Raw genomic sequence first — 12830 nt, 5'->3', positions numbered from 1 at the left:
CAGTGCTTTCAAAGACTCTTCCAGATCTGGGCTGATCCTCCAGTCCCTCAATCTTAGGTTATTTTTCTTCTCTCCAGTGGTATCAGTACTGCCCCTACTCTGTCCATTATAGAAGAATGATACTTACGCTGAATCTGAACAGGAAGACCAAACATTATAATGACATGGCCATCCGAAACAGAAGCCTAGATCTCTCACAAGAAGCCCAAGTCTTCTGACTGCAAACTTAAGGCTGTTTCTTTTAACAGCACACTGCTCTCCAAACAAAAGAAAAATAAAGACGGCGTTTTATTCGGCGTTTCAAATCAATCGTACCGTTTTAGTTCTTACTTTGTTTTACAAATCATGCTCAGGAGCCACAGAGTAAAAGCTGGGTAGAGAATACTTGTAATTATTTGGATAACTGACGTTGAAAGAATAGCGAAAGGATATGGGTCTCCCTGAAACAAATAATTGACTCATGGGGAAAAGCGCTCCCTAAGCCCCTACGCTTACGCACAGAATCCAAAGTCAAAACCAGTGAAAGGAAGCTGGGAAAAAAGAGGGAATGTTCGAGGCTGGGCTTCATGTTCGTCTCCGTTACTAGCGAGGTGTCTTCCTCTTTCCGACCTCTTCCCGTTCCTCCTCCTCTCAGAATTAGCTGTTTTTCCCTTTGCCTGTATCTGCCACCATGAGACTTGTGTGCTAGAGCGAGCTCTGTGAGCGCAAATAAAGGACCCCGACGGGGCTTAGCGTATTGTGCTTATCGATTTTTATCGATTTTTTATTATTAGTGTATTTTTATCGATTTTAGTATTTATTATTAGTGTATTATTATTTATTATTATTAGTGTATTATTATTTATTATTATTAGTGTATTGTTATTTATTATTATTGGTCTATTATTATTTATTATTAGTGTATTGTGTTTATCGATTTTTATTATTATTTATTATTATTAGTGTATTATTATTTATTATTATTGGTCTATTATTTATAATTATTAATGTATTATTTATTATTAGTGAATTATTATTTATTATTATTAGTGTATTTTGTTAATCGATTTTTTTATTATTTATCATTATTAGTGTATTATTATTTATTATTATTGGTCTATTATTATTTATAATTATTAATGTATTATTATTAGTGAATTATTATTTATTATTATTAGTGTATTATTATTTATTATTATTAGTGTATTGTTATTTATTATTATTGGTCTATTATTATTTATTATTAGTGTATTGTGTTTATCGATTTTTATTATTATTTATTATTATTAGTGTATTATTATTTATTATTATTTGGTCTATTATTTATAATTATTAATGTATTATTTATTATTAGTGAATTATTATTTATTATTATTAGTGTATTTTGTTAATCGATTTTTTTATTATTTATCATTATTAGTGTATTATTATTTATTATTATTGGTCTATTGTTATTTATAATTATTAATGTATTATTATTAGTGAATTATTATTTATTATTATTAGTGTATTATTATTTATTGTTAGTGACTTATTATTTATTATTATTAGTGTGTTATTATTTATTATTATTGGTCTATTATTATTTATTATTATTAGTGTATTGTGTTTATCATTGCCTACACTTTAAAAACTGATGGAGAAACTCTTAATGTCGCAGACTGGGCGTTAAGCCATACTGTGTATATAGTTTTCTTCCCAGAGTCCCTGTTAGATATTTAGCAGCGAGTGTAAAGGCCCCGAAGTCCTGCAGGGACCACGAGAACGAAGCCTTGGCCTGCAAGGCGGGAGGCCTTCTCTGGGCGAGAGCCATCTCCGCTCCCGGCCTTAGTGTCCCGATCTGTACACGGAGGCGTTGCATTGCTTTAAGTCACGTCGCCTGCTCCCAAGAGCAAGGGCCGAAGCGGCTCACCTGGGAGTAGGGGCAGGCCCAAGGCTACTGGAGTTCCCCCGCCGGCCCACAGTGGGGCGCAGTGAAGGAGCAGCGAAGGGGAAGGGAAGGCCCCTCCCTACAGGAGAAGAGGGCGTGACACGGATGGCGCGCGGCCTGACTGTGGCCGATGCCCGAGCCCAACCCGGCACCTAAAGAGACTGGGAGGCCATGGCCCCCGGAGCGCCTGCTCGGGTAAGAATGGCCCGGTCTGGCCGCAGAGACCCGGGGCGAGGGAAGCGGAGCTCTCGGGGAGGTCTGCGGCCTGCGGGAGGGGCAGCTCGGAATCTCCGGACGGGCCCAGATATTCACATCCAGAAGCCTTCGGGCCCCTCCCCCTCGTTTTACAGAGAGGGAAACTGAGCCCTAGAGAGGTCAAGTTTGACCTCCAGGGCTCTAAGTACCCAAGGTTCAGGTTAGGGAGCGGCCGACGGGGAAGGGGGGGGAGCGGGTAGCCCCCAGAGCTCCCGGGGTTTCCAGGCCACCCCTCGCAGCGAGCCGGGCCGGCATTTCTGCCGCTCCTTGGCTTCGCTGGCGTCCCCACCCCATCCCCCATGGCCGAAGCTCCTCCTTCGCAGCTCCGAGGACTGCGTCCCGAATGCGGTGGGGGGAGCCCACTGAGAGCCTCCACCCCGGGGGAGGGGAGGTGCCAGACTGTGTCGAGAAAGGCTGGTTTACGTGGGTAAAATAAGCTTGTAACGGGTGAGTGTTTCTCGCGCCCGTTCCCAGGTGCCCGTGACTTTTGAGGACGTGACCGTGTACTTCACGGAGCAGGAGTGGGAGACCTTGGCGGAGTGGCAGAGGGAGCTCTACAAGCACGTGGTGAAGGCCAACTACGCCACCTTGGTCTCACTGGGTAAGATGCGCTTCCGGGGAACTGGGGGTTGTACGCGTCTCCCACCCGGCCGGCCGCCCCCTCACTGCTACCGAAAGCCGCCTTTTACCAAAAAAAACTATTGTGCTTAAAATAAGACCCCAAAAACTGATGGTTTGCGGTCCATTTAGCATTCTGCCTCTCTGCGAAGAGGGAAGTAATTGTCCTGATTATACTACCTGTTATACTACTTGTACTTCATGCTTCATGCTTCCACTTTCTCTGGATTCATCATATTTGTCTTTACTTCATTCCATTATTTTCATTTTCATTGGGGACTGTTTATGCGGCTATCATGGACAGGCACCTAATTTCTAATTTTATTACCAAAATACCACATATTTTGGTATATGTGGAATACAGAGGTTTTTTTTGCTTTTTGACTGCTTTGGTATAATTATTTTTGGTCTAATAATGAATAGATTTTGATAATCTGATTCGAAAGATTTTTTGTGAGAAGCTTTTTTTTTTTTTTTTTTTTTTAAAGCCTCAGGTGCTTAGATCCACTACTGATGAGTTCTCAGAAACTCAGTGCTGGTGGAGGCTCCCCATAAAGTAGTACTTAGATTTTAATGAATGGATAGAAGACAATAGTGTTCAATTCAGTTCATACTGTAAGTATGTTTGTAAGTTCATTACAAAGCTCCTCCTATGTTCTAGGCACCAGGAAGGTGAAAAATAAAACAGTAGCATGATAGCCACCATAATTATTTAGTTGAGGTGAATCACCTAGAAATTGAGGAATTTATTCAGTATATGTGCTCAGACTGATATTAGAATAGCCTGACACAGTGCTCCTCAGGTCTGCTAAATGTTTTATATACCCTTGCCATCACTGGTTTTGCATAATAGGAAAAAAAAGTCTTTTCTGAGCCCACACAGCAAGAACTCCAGAGATTCTTGCTACCTGCCTGTATGCCATGAACCTCACTAATCCATCAATTAGAATTTTTTTTTCCTGTGTCTACTCTGAAAGTGGCATCAAATTCAAATAGGCACAGGAGCCGCCAAACTGTAAATAAAGATCCTAGCACTCCACATATTGTAATGTTGTCTTATATTTATTGCATTTTTTAATTTAACATTTTCCTATTGTATTTTTATCTGGTTGGACCATATTTTGAAGTATTACAGGCCATGTATTTGGCATCTTTGGTATAGAACATTGGTCTCCAAAGTGAAAACATTAGCCTAACCTATTGAGATAAAGAAGAAAGTATTAGAACATCTGTTTCTATTCATTTTTTAATTTAAAAAGTAAAAAGCAGTGTGGCACAGTGGATAGAAAGCTGATCATGGAGTGAGGAAATCAGGTCAGCAACGTACCATAGGCCCAGCGCTGGGCAAAGCTCAAAGCAGAGTAGTCCCTGCTCCAATGGGACAACATGCCAACACCCATATGCAAACAAGTTAAAATACTGGACTAGTTGGAGATAAACTCTGAGGAAAGCTAAAGGGCAAAGATTAAGGAGAACTGGTAAAGGCTTCTTGCACAAAATAGGATTTTAGCAGAGATTTGAGAAAAATCAGGGATTCTATGAGATGGAGATGAGGGAAAGAGTTCTATGCCTGAGAGACAGCCAGTGAAAATGACCAAAGTAAGAAGAAAGGGTGTTACTATATGAGAAAGAGCAAAGAGGTCAGTATCATCAGAGAGGATTGTATGCAAAAGGGAGCAAGGGAGAAGGAGGAAGGGGGGACCTAAGTTCAGTTCCTGCCTTCAGAGCTACTAAATGTGTAATTCTAAATAAGCCATTTAACTTTGTGCCCTAGGCCAGTGGTGTCAAAGTCATATAGAAGTAGGGATTTCAGCCAGGGCTTTGTGTTTGACTCTTGAGCAGTAGGCAGTTCTCCAAACTTCTTTAAGTTGCAGAGAAGATACCAACTTGCAATGGTAGAGGGAATTTCTTCATTTATGAGTCCATAGTATCATTGAAAACAAAAGTCCAGTCTCTTGGTCCTTACCTTTAAAAAAGAAATTAAGCTTTACCAATATTTGATATATCACTTGATGCTGGTATCCTCACTCAGTCCATGTGGCATACAGTCATTGAAAGACGAAAAGGATTTCTACACATGGAAGTGGTGCCTTCGCTCATTACTTCACTTTTATCGTATTGCAACAGGTAGCAGATCCATCACATTGTCTAGTTATAATTAAACCAACCCTCACATAACAAATAGCTTACAAAGATATCTACACATTAAAGACACTATTAATATGAATACAAGTGAACAAGAAAATGGGAGAGCTGACAATTTTCATATTTCTACTGGAAGGTTTTCATCAATTATATTTTGAGATTAGAAAATGACAATCTAATGAGATCTGACAAGTGAGCCAAAAAAATTATTTGAAATATAGATTGACATTTGTCATTGATGTTGAATCTTACCTTAGTGTACATTTTGCCTTGAGAAAATAACTAATGATAGAGTGAAGTCATTGCATTAGCAAGACATTTAAAAACTAAGCCTTTGTTGCCAAAAATTACATGTCACCTATAAAATTCCTATCTGCCTACTTAATTTGGAAAAATTATTTTCTAATATGTTTAAAAATCTTACACAAAGTGTCAGAGGGCCTTGAACCCTCTTGTAAAAAATAAGAAAGCATTAGCAAGAATAATTGATTAAGGGGGGGGAGGGGGGTAGCTAGATGGTGCAGTGGATAGAGCACCAGCCCTGAATTCAGGAGGACCCGAGTTCAAATCTGGTCTCAGACACTTAACACTTCCTGGCTGTGTGATCCTGGGCAAGTCACTTAACCCCAGCCTCAGGGGGAAAAAAAAAAAAAAAAGAAAGAATAATTGATTAACATCAGGAAAGATGGAAATTTACAAGTAAAATTTAAACAAAAACTCCTGCATAAGTATTTGGTATTATTTAAAAATGAGTGAGCTCTGTCAAAAATTTGCTTCTTTCACTTACAGCTGTATATATTCATGAGTTATCCTTTTCAGTGCTGAAATATTGAATATTGAAATATTCAAAATATTGAAATAAACTAAACTCACAATGATACTTTTGCTAGTTCATTATAGATCATTATATCATAAATTGCTAAAAACAAATTTTCCAAAATACTAAAGCATAATTCAATTATGTTGCTTTTACTAAAAATATTATAGTCATGTTAAAAATATTTAGTCATAGCAAAAAAGGTTTTGTACTGTTAATAAGTATCCTAATAGTTTACCTTAGCTTATCCTTTCTTTTTTTTTTTGCATTTTATAATATGTAAATTATATGTATATAATTCATAAATATACGTACATTCAAAGTGTATACTCAATTTTTTGCTAATAGGAGTGCACAATCAAACAGATTTTGAGACTGCTATTGTAAAAGAGAAGACCCAGAATAGAGTTATAGGATAGATGCCCACATAAGTGACAAGAATAATGATTCAGCAGAGAAGACTGAGAAGGAACAACCATACACATAGAATGAGGAGAGAGCAGTGTCAAGAAAACCTAAAGGGGGGAAGAAGGAAGAGATGATCAATATTGCCAAATACTACAAAGAGATCTAAGAGGACAATATTTGAGAAGAGGCCACTAAATTTGCCAAAGGAAAAGTCATTGATAACTTTGAACAGAGGGCTGTGCAAATAAGTAATGAGACCAGGAGACCTGCCCTCAAATGCAAGCTCTAGGGCTTACCTAGTTATTTGAAATGGGCAAGTGACTTCCTGTCTGTGAGCTTCAATTTCCTCATTTTTAAAATGGGAATAACAGTTTTGTAATTACTGTCTCAGAGGGTTTTTGTAAGGAAAATGTTTTACAAATGTTACAGGCCATATATGATGCATTGTACCGGCTCATCATAGCAGTTATTTGTTCCTGCAAACTAATCAGAAAGTATTGGGGTTTTTTATAGTGGGTTGAAAGTCTGCTGAAATTCTTTGTCTGGAAGATTTTTTAAACTGGTTTTAAAATTCTGTTTCTAAGTTAGGGCAGCTAGATGGCACAGTAAATAGAACACCAGCCCTGAAATCAGGAGGACCTGAATTCAAATTTGGTCTCAGACACTTAACATTTCCTAGCTGTTGTGACCCTGGGCAAGTCACTTAACCCAATTGCCTCAGCAAAAAAAGAAAATTAAATTAAAATTAAAAACTAAGTTAAATATAGGATAGCAGAGTTTTTATAAGTGATATTGTTTTCTTTTTTTTTTTTCTTTTTCTGAGGCTGAGGTTAAATGACTTGCCCAGGGTCACACAGCTAGGAAGTGTTAAGTGTCTGAGACCAGATTTGAACTCGTGTCCTCCTGAATTCAAGGCTGGTGCTCTATCCACTGTGTCACCTAGCTGCCCCTATTATTTTCAAAAAGCTTAGTTTTTAAGTACCTTCATTTAAATCAACTCTTCTAAAAATGGTCCATTCATTCCCTCTGCTAGGTAATGGAAACTTTCCCAGGAAAGCTGAAGTAAGTTGCTTTCAAAACGTTGTGATCTTGATGCCTCATTTCTTGTTAGCCCAGAATATCTTGAGTCCACTTAAATGGCTCTTAAGGAATTCTCAAAGCAAAAATAATCTGAACTTATTTTATTAAATGACTATATATCTTGTAATGATATTTTGAGGATGGGAAATGGGGAGATATAAAGCAAATCATAGGTGGCTGAGAACCAAATATGTTAATCCTAACTGGTAGATTGTGAACAGTTGTGTTCTGTTTTAGAGCATCCCAGGGCCCACATATTTTTGCATAATTTGGACATCTAATTAATTTTTTTAAACTTTATTTCTTTTTTGTGTGTGTGACCTTTATAGGCTGTGCCATTCCCAAACCAGACTTGATCACCTGGATTGAACAGGGGAAAGAACCGTTCATCAGAGGTCAGGAAAACTTAGGGACAAGAGACCTGGCAATTGGCTCTGGAGTTGATGATTGTCTTGAGTTGAAGCACACCAAAACGCAACTGCTTTGTGGTGAGTGAGAAAAGATGAGATCAGTGAGACCAAAAAAAAGTATGTTCCTAGCTGGGAAACTTAAATCTTCCCTTAATGCTAAACTGAGCTGAAGTTTGGTATCTGGACAGGATGGGCTTCAAAAGATACTAATTACCCAAGACTCAAGATCCAAAGCAAACTTTACTGTCATATGGGGGGTTAACTCCATTTGAACATACAGAGAAGAAGTCTCAATTTTTCCTGTGTGATCAGGATCCCTAAGTTCTGGATTTTTAAAAATATGAGACAGGAAGTTCCTTGTGCAGCATCATGAGGGGAGATGTTACTGTTTCATTTTTGGTTATTGGTTTCTAATGAGTAATAAGCCAATATTTAGGTTTGAAATTTTTGAATTGTCCCAGAATGAGGAAAAGGAAGGTTTAGAGCAGTGGTCCTCAAACTTTTTAAATAGGGGGCCAGTTCACTGTCCCTCAGACTGTGAGAAGGCCAGACTATAGTAAAAACAAAAACTCACACTCTGTCTCCACCCCTCAGCCCATTTGCCATAACCCAGCAGGCCCCATCTGGCCCTCAGGCCATAGTTTGAGAACCCCTGGTTTAGAGGTTCCTGGTTATCTCTGGATCAAGGAAGAGAGACTATAATGAGATTCCTGCTATCTCCTTTACTTAAATGAGACACCTGAAATAAAATAGGCTATGGTCAAGATTATATCTCTCAGATCAGACAAGATTGAGATCTTTCTCATTTCTTCTTCTGGAATAATCTTACCACTACCAGTCTCAAAAGTTTTATAGAGAAATGGGTCCAACATCCGGATTTGAAGGAGAGGAACATCCAATACTGATATGCCTGAGCTCAGGAACGTAGTCATTTCTGAATATGAAGAGTCAGGAATAATATATCCAAATGCCTCCTCCTTCCTCATCTCCTATTTTTACCTTCCTATGAGTTTTAGAGAGGCAGCAATTACTACTATACCAGCAATGTAGCACAATGGATAGAGCACTGGACCAGAGTTGGGAAGCCTTAAGTTCAAATTCTGCCTCAGACACTCATTAACTCTATGACTCTGGGCAAGTTATTTGACCTGTATATCTCAATAATGGAGGTAATAATAGTACCTATTTCCACAGGGTTGTTGTGAAGACCAGATGAGATATTTGTAAAAACCCTTAGCATAGTGCCTACTATATAGTAGGAGCTATAAAACTGTTAGCTTTTATTACTATTATCATTGTCACCAATATATTGGATGTTCAGCTTTCTCTAACTTTGTTTACTTAGGAAATGAGGGTGAAAACATTTACATCACATGCAAAACATTTTATATTCATTACTTCACAGGGTTGTAAAGGTCAAATAAGGTCATGTGTTTTAAGTGTTTTCTAACTATAAGATGTTATTTACATGGTACTTATTACAGATCAGTTGAAAGAAAACTGAATGAAACTTTAAAATGATAGCATAGCATTCCATTATTTTTTTAATTATCATAAACATTGGCCAAGCCTGTTTGCCCATCAGAGTTTGTAGAAAAATCAATCACAGTTTCTGAGGAATTCTCCAGTGCTCCTTTCATAAGTTTCCTCTTCCACCTCCTTGAGATCTAATATTCCTCCACATTGCATCTTCCTGGAAAATTTCTTGAAAAAAATGGTGAAATTCAGGGAGTAATGAAGATCCTGAGTCTCTCTCAAAGACCTCTGTGTAAGTTATTCCACAGATTGGAGAAAGATGTTCTCAGTTCTCCTAAAGCATTTCTCTTCCACACCTGATCTGCTCCATTCAGGGGGAAATATATAGTACTTGTTACCTGTCACCCTAAGGTTTACATCTTATCTAGTTTCAATCCAGACTCAGCAATCTAGTTATATTTCATTGCGTTAATTAAGAATTAATTAAGAAATGTTAGGGAAGAATGATTGATTGCCTTTCTGGCACAAGATAGGGACTGGATTTTAATAGGCCAGAGAGTCAGGGTTTAACCAAAGAAAGTCCTAGAGTGGTAGATTCAATTCAACAGACATTAATCTCTGGTTTACATTTCTGTAGTGCCCTTTAGGATTATGTGTGCATTGTGCCATTGGGTGCCCACAACAGAGTAGGGATTGTCATCTCCATAGTCACACACTGGTACGTGTAAGAGAGCTAGCAAGGGCCCAAAGCCAGATCATTGGATTCCAAATCCAATGTTCCTTCCCGTACAGCCTGCTGACTTCAGTCTCTGGCTCCAGACTGAGCAAACTCCAATGGGTAAATGCTGATGGTTAGAGCTATCATTGCATAAAGAAATGAGGACTGGCCTGAGAAAGATTTGAGTTCAAATCCTGCCACGAACATTTAGAAGCTCCATGATCATGCGCAAGAAACTTACCACATTGAACTTCAGTTTCCCCAATCAGAAAATCTCCCAGGATTGTCACAGAAATCAAATAAGATAAAGGATGTGAAACACACTGCAGAACTTAGAATGCTGTGGTTGTGGTTGTAGTTGTGGTCACCACTTGGTCAGGGCACAAGCACTGACTAGATCTGTTTTTTATTCCAGGGGATTCTGGATCAAGGTCAGGACAAGAGGAAAGTCCTCAAAACCAGAACTGGTCTGAGCCCTTACCATTCCATTGCAGTGAGTGCAGCAAGGCCTTCACTCACAAGGCTCAATTAACCAAACACTTGAGGATCCACAGACGAGAGAAACACTTCTGGTGCACCGAGTGTGATAAGAACTTTGCTGGAAAATACGAATTACTGCGGCACCGGCTTCTGCACACAGGGGAGAGGCCTTTCCAGTGCCCCAAGTGTGACAGGAGCTTCCGCCAGAAGGGCCATTTGCTCAGGCATCAGCGCCTGCACACAGGGGAGAGGCCCTTCCAGTGCCCCGAGTGTGATGAGTGTTTCCGGCTAAAAGCTGACATGAAGGCCCACCAGCGCCGGCACAGGGGAGAGAAGCCGTTCTCCTGCAGTGAGTGCGGTAAGAGCTTCACCAAACATTGTTATCTCACCGAGCACATCAGACTGCACACAGGGGAAAGGCCCTTCCAGTGCCCCGAGTGTGGCAAGAACTTTCGTATGAAAGCGGACATGAGAGTCCACCAGCGCAGACACAGCAAAGCCAGGTCATTCTGCTGCAGCGAGTGCGATAAGGCCTTCCCCAAGCAGTCCAAGCTCACAGCCCATATTAAAGTACACACCAAGAAACAACACTACCGGGCCCTGCTGTTCGGACTGATGGATCTGGACTGGGGCTGAAGCAGAATCGTGACACGCAAGTGATTATCAAATACAGAGTCAAAGTCCATGTTACAGTTAGAAGGGACCTAAGATGTTACCTAATACAATCCCCCTACAACATGAGAATCGCATCCCAAGAACTCCAAGTTGTCAGAATTCTATGTGGAACAAGCAATTGTTTGGTATTCTGATCATATAGCATCCTTCAGGGGATCTGAATAACAATTGGCCAATAATGTGAGTGACCAAACTGGGTAATGTTGTCTTTGTTCAAAAAGAAAAAGTATGGATCATCTCTCTGTTGGTAAAATATTTTTACTCTTTGGAAAAATCTAGAAAATTAGGCCATGAAAGATTGAGAAATAACCCTAAATAAACTTAAGGAATAGTCAGTATGATGAGGATGGAAATCGTTCCCCTACCTATCTTAAATATGAATGGGTGAAGCTCAACTGAACACCCTGAATGAAGATCCTACAAAATGTGGTCCCAATTTCATGCTATTATAATTGAGGAACTTGGTGGGGTTGTTTCCTTGTAGTTAGTACTGACACAATAATAAATGGAGCCTTTCAGTCTGAGAGCCCATCAGTAGTTGTAGAGATTCATCTGACTGCAGTGAACCTGTGTAGTCTCCCTACCTCCTGCAGAGCTCTCTGCTAGAGAGGGTGTATATCTCACTAGTTCCCATGGACATAAAACACCAGCTAACATTGTCAGAATTTATCTGGAAGGGTAGGTAAAAGGCATCTGAAACAGGGGAAATAGCCTGCAGAAATCCATCAGGATCAGCTTTAGCTGAAAAAAAAAAAAAAAAATGACTGGGAGTAGTATTGAAGTTTTTGTGATGTCATTGAAACTGGGGCTCAGGAGGTTACATTTGATACAGGGCCATTGTGGTATGTTAGATAAAGTACTGAAGTCTAAAGGTTTAAATCTGCCCTCTGACTTTTATTAGTTCTGGCATCATTGAATATGTTGTTTAATTCAGAACATCAGTTTTCTCTTATATAAAATGTGGATAATGGCTATAAAATACCTCATAGTTTTTGTGAACTCAAACTGATGCCTATAAAGCACTTTATAAACCTTAAAGCACTATATGATTGGCAATAGCCAACTAATTACTTTTAGAAATTTAGATAATCTATTGTGCATTTTTGGCCCGGCGAATCTTAGGGCATCATCCCAATTAGTATTTTCAAACTCTCAACAAATGTTAATCTTTTAGATTCCAGAATGAGAAATAATGTTTCCTGGGAATTTATTGGGGATTCATGAAATCATGAGTTACTCTATATTTTTCATAACATTTTATTTATATGTTTTTTTTAAAAATAATGAATGACCATAATAAACAGTGAATCACTTTTCTGTGATAGTATTTTACTAAAAGTTTCAGGAGGTATTTTGTGTAAGCACAGTATAATAAATTGTAGTAATTATACATTTATATAATAAATGGTTTGTTATTACTATAAACTGATATGATTTAAAACCTATCTGGCAACTGACTGATTATCTTTCTTAAGATATTTCTTATACTTCTTATTCACTATCATGAATATCTCTAAAAATTATTTTAGTAGTATTAGTAGCCCTTCATAACTTAGCCCCCCTCCTACCTTTCCAGCTTTCTTACAACTTTTTCCTTGACACATATCGTTAGATCCAATGAATCTCCCTTCCTTCTATTCTACTAATGAGACTTTCTCAACTTCAGGCATTCTGTCTGGGTATCCCCCCCCCATATCTAGAATATTCTCCCTCTTCATCTCTGCCGACTTCTTTTAAATCCCCCAAACTAGTCCCTTGCTCTCAAGAAACTCAGTCTGAGGAGAAAACAAACATGTACAAATAACCTATATGTTGGATAAAAATGAAGGGAGGGGCTGG

The 12830-nt window shown here is 38.8% G+C and overlaps 1 protein-coding gene across 1 annotated transcript; it reads left to right on the top strand.

Moving 5' to 3' along the window:
• Positions 1–1974: 1974 nt before the first annotated feature.
• Positions 1975–12436, top strand: LOC141551666 (uncharacterized). Its single transcript, XM_074283569.1, has 4 exons — positions 1975–2104; positions 2639–2765; positions 7562–7720; positions 10252–12436. The coding sequence occupies exons 1-4, from the start codon at positions 2081–2083 to the stop codon at positions 10950–10952; spliced, it is 1011 nt and encodes a 336-aa protein (XP_074139670.1). The 5' UTR covers positions 1975–2080; the 3' UTR covers positions 10953–12436.
• Positions 12437–12830: the final 394 nt, after the last annotated feature.

The sequence above is a fragment of the Sminthopsis crassicaudata genome, chromosome 1, assembly GCF_048593235.1.
Source record: "Sminthopsis crassicaudata isolate SCR6 chromosome 1, ASM4859323v1, whole genome shotgun sequence".
Taxonomy (NCBI): Eukaryota; Metazoa; Chordata; class Mammalia; order Dasyuromorphia; family Dasyuridae; genus Sminthopsis; species Sminthopsis crassicaudata.
The sequence above is the reverse complement of the archived record's forward strand: the minus strand, read 5'-3'. Positions and strand labels throughout refer to the sequence as shown.

Bases quoted from the DNA above. Each gene is read 5' to 3' on its own strand.
- LOC141551666 (XM_074283569.1), top strand. From the start codon at position 2,081: ATGGCCCCCGGAGCGCCTGCTCGG. The intron at 2,105-2,638 runs GTAAGAATGGCC...GCCCGTTCCCAG, and splicing joins CCCCCGGAGCGCCTGCTCGG to GTGCCCGTGACTTTTGAGGA. The intron at 2,766-7,561 runs GTAAGATGCGCT...TGACCTTTATAG, and splicing joins CGCCACCTTGGTCTCACTGG to GCTGTGCCATTCCCAAACCA.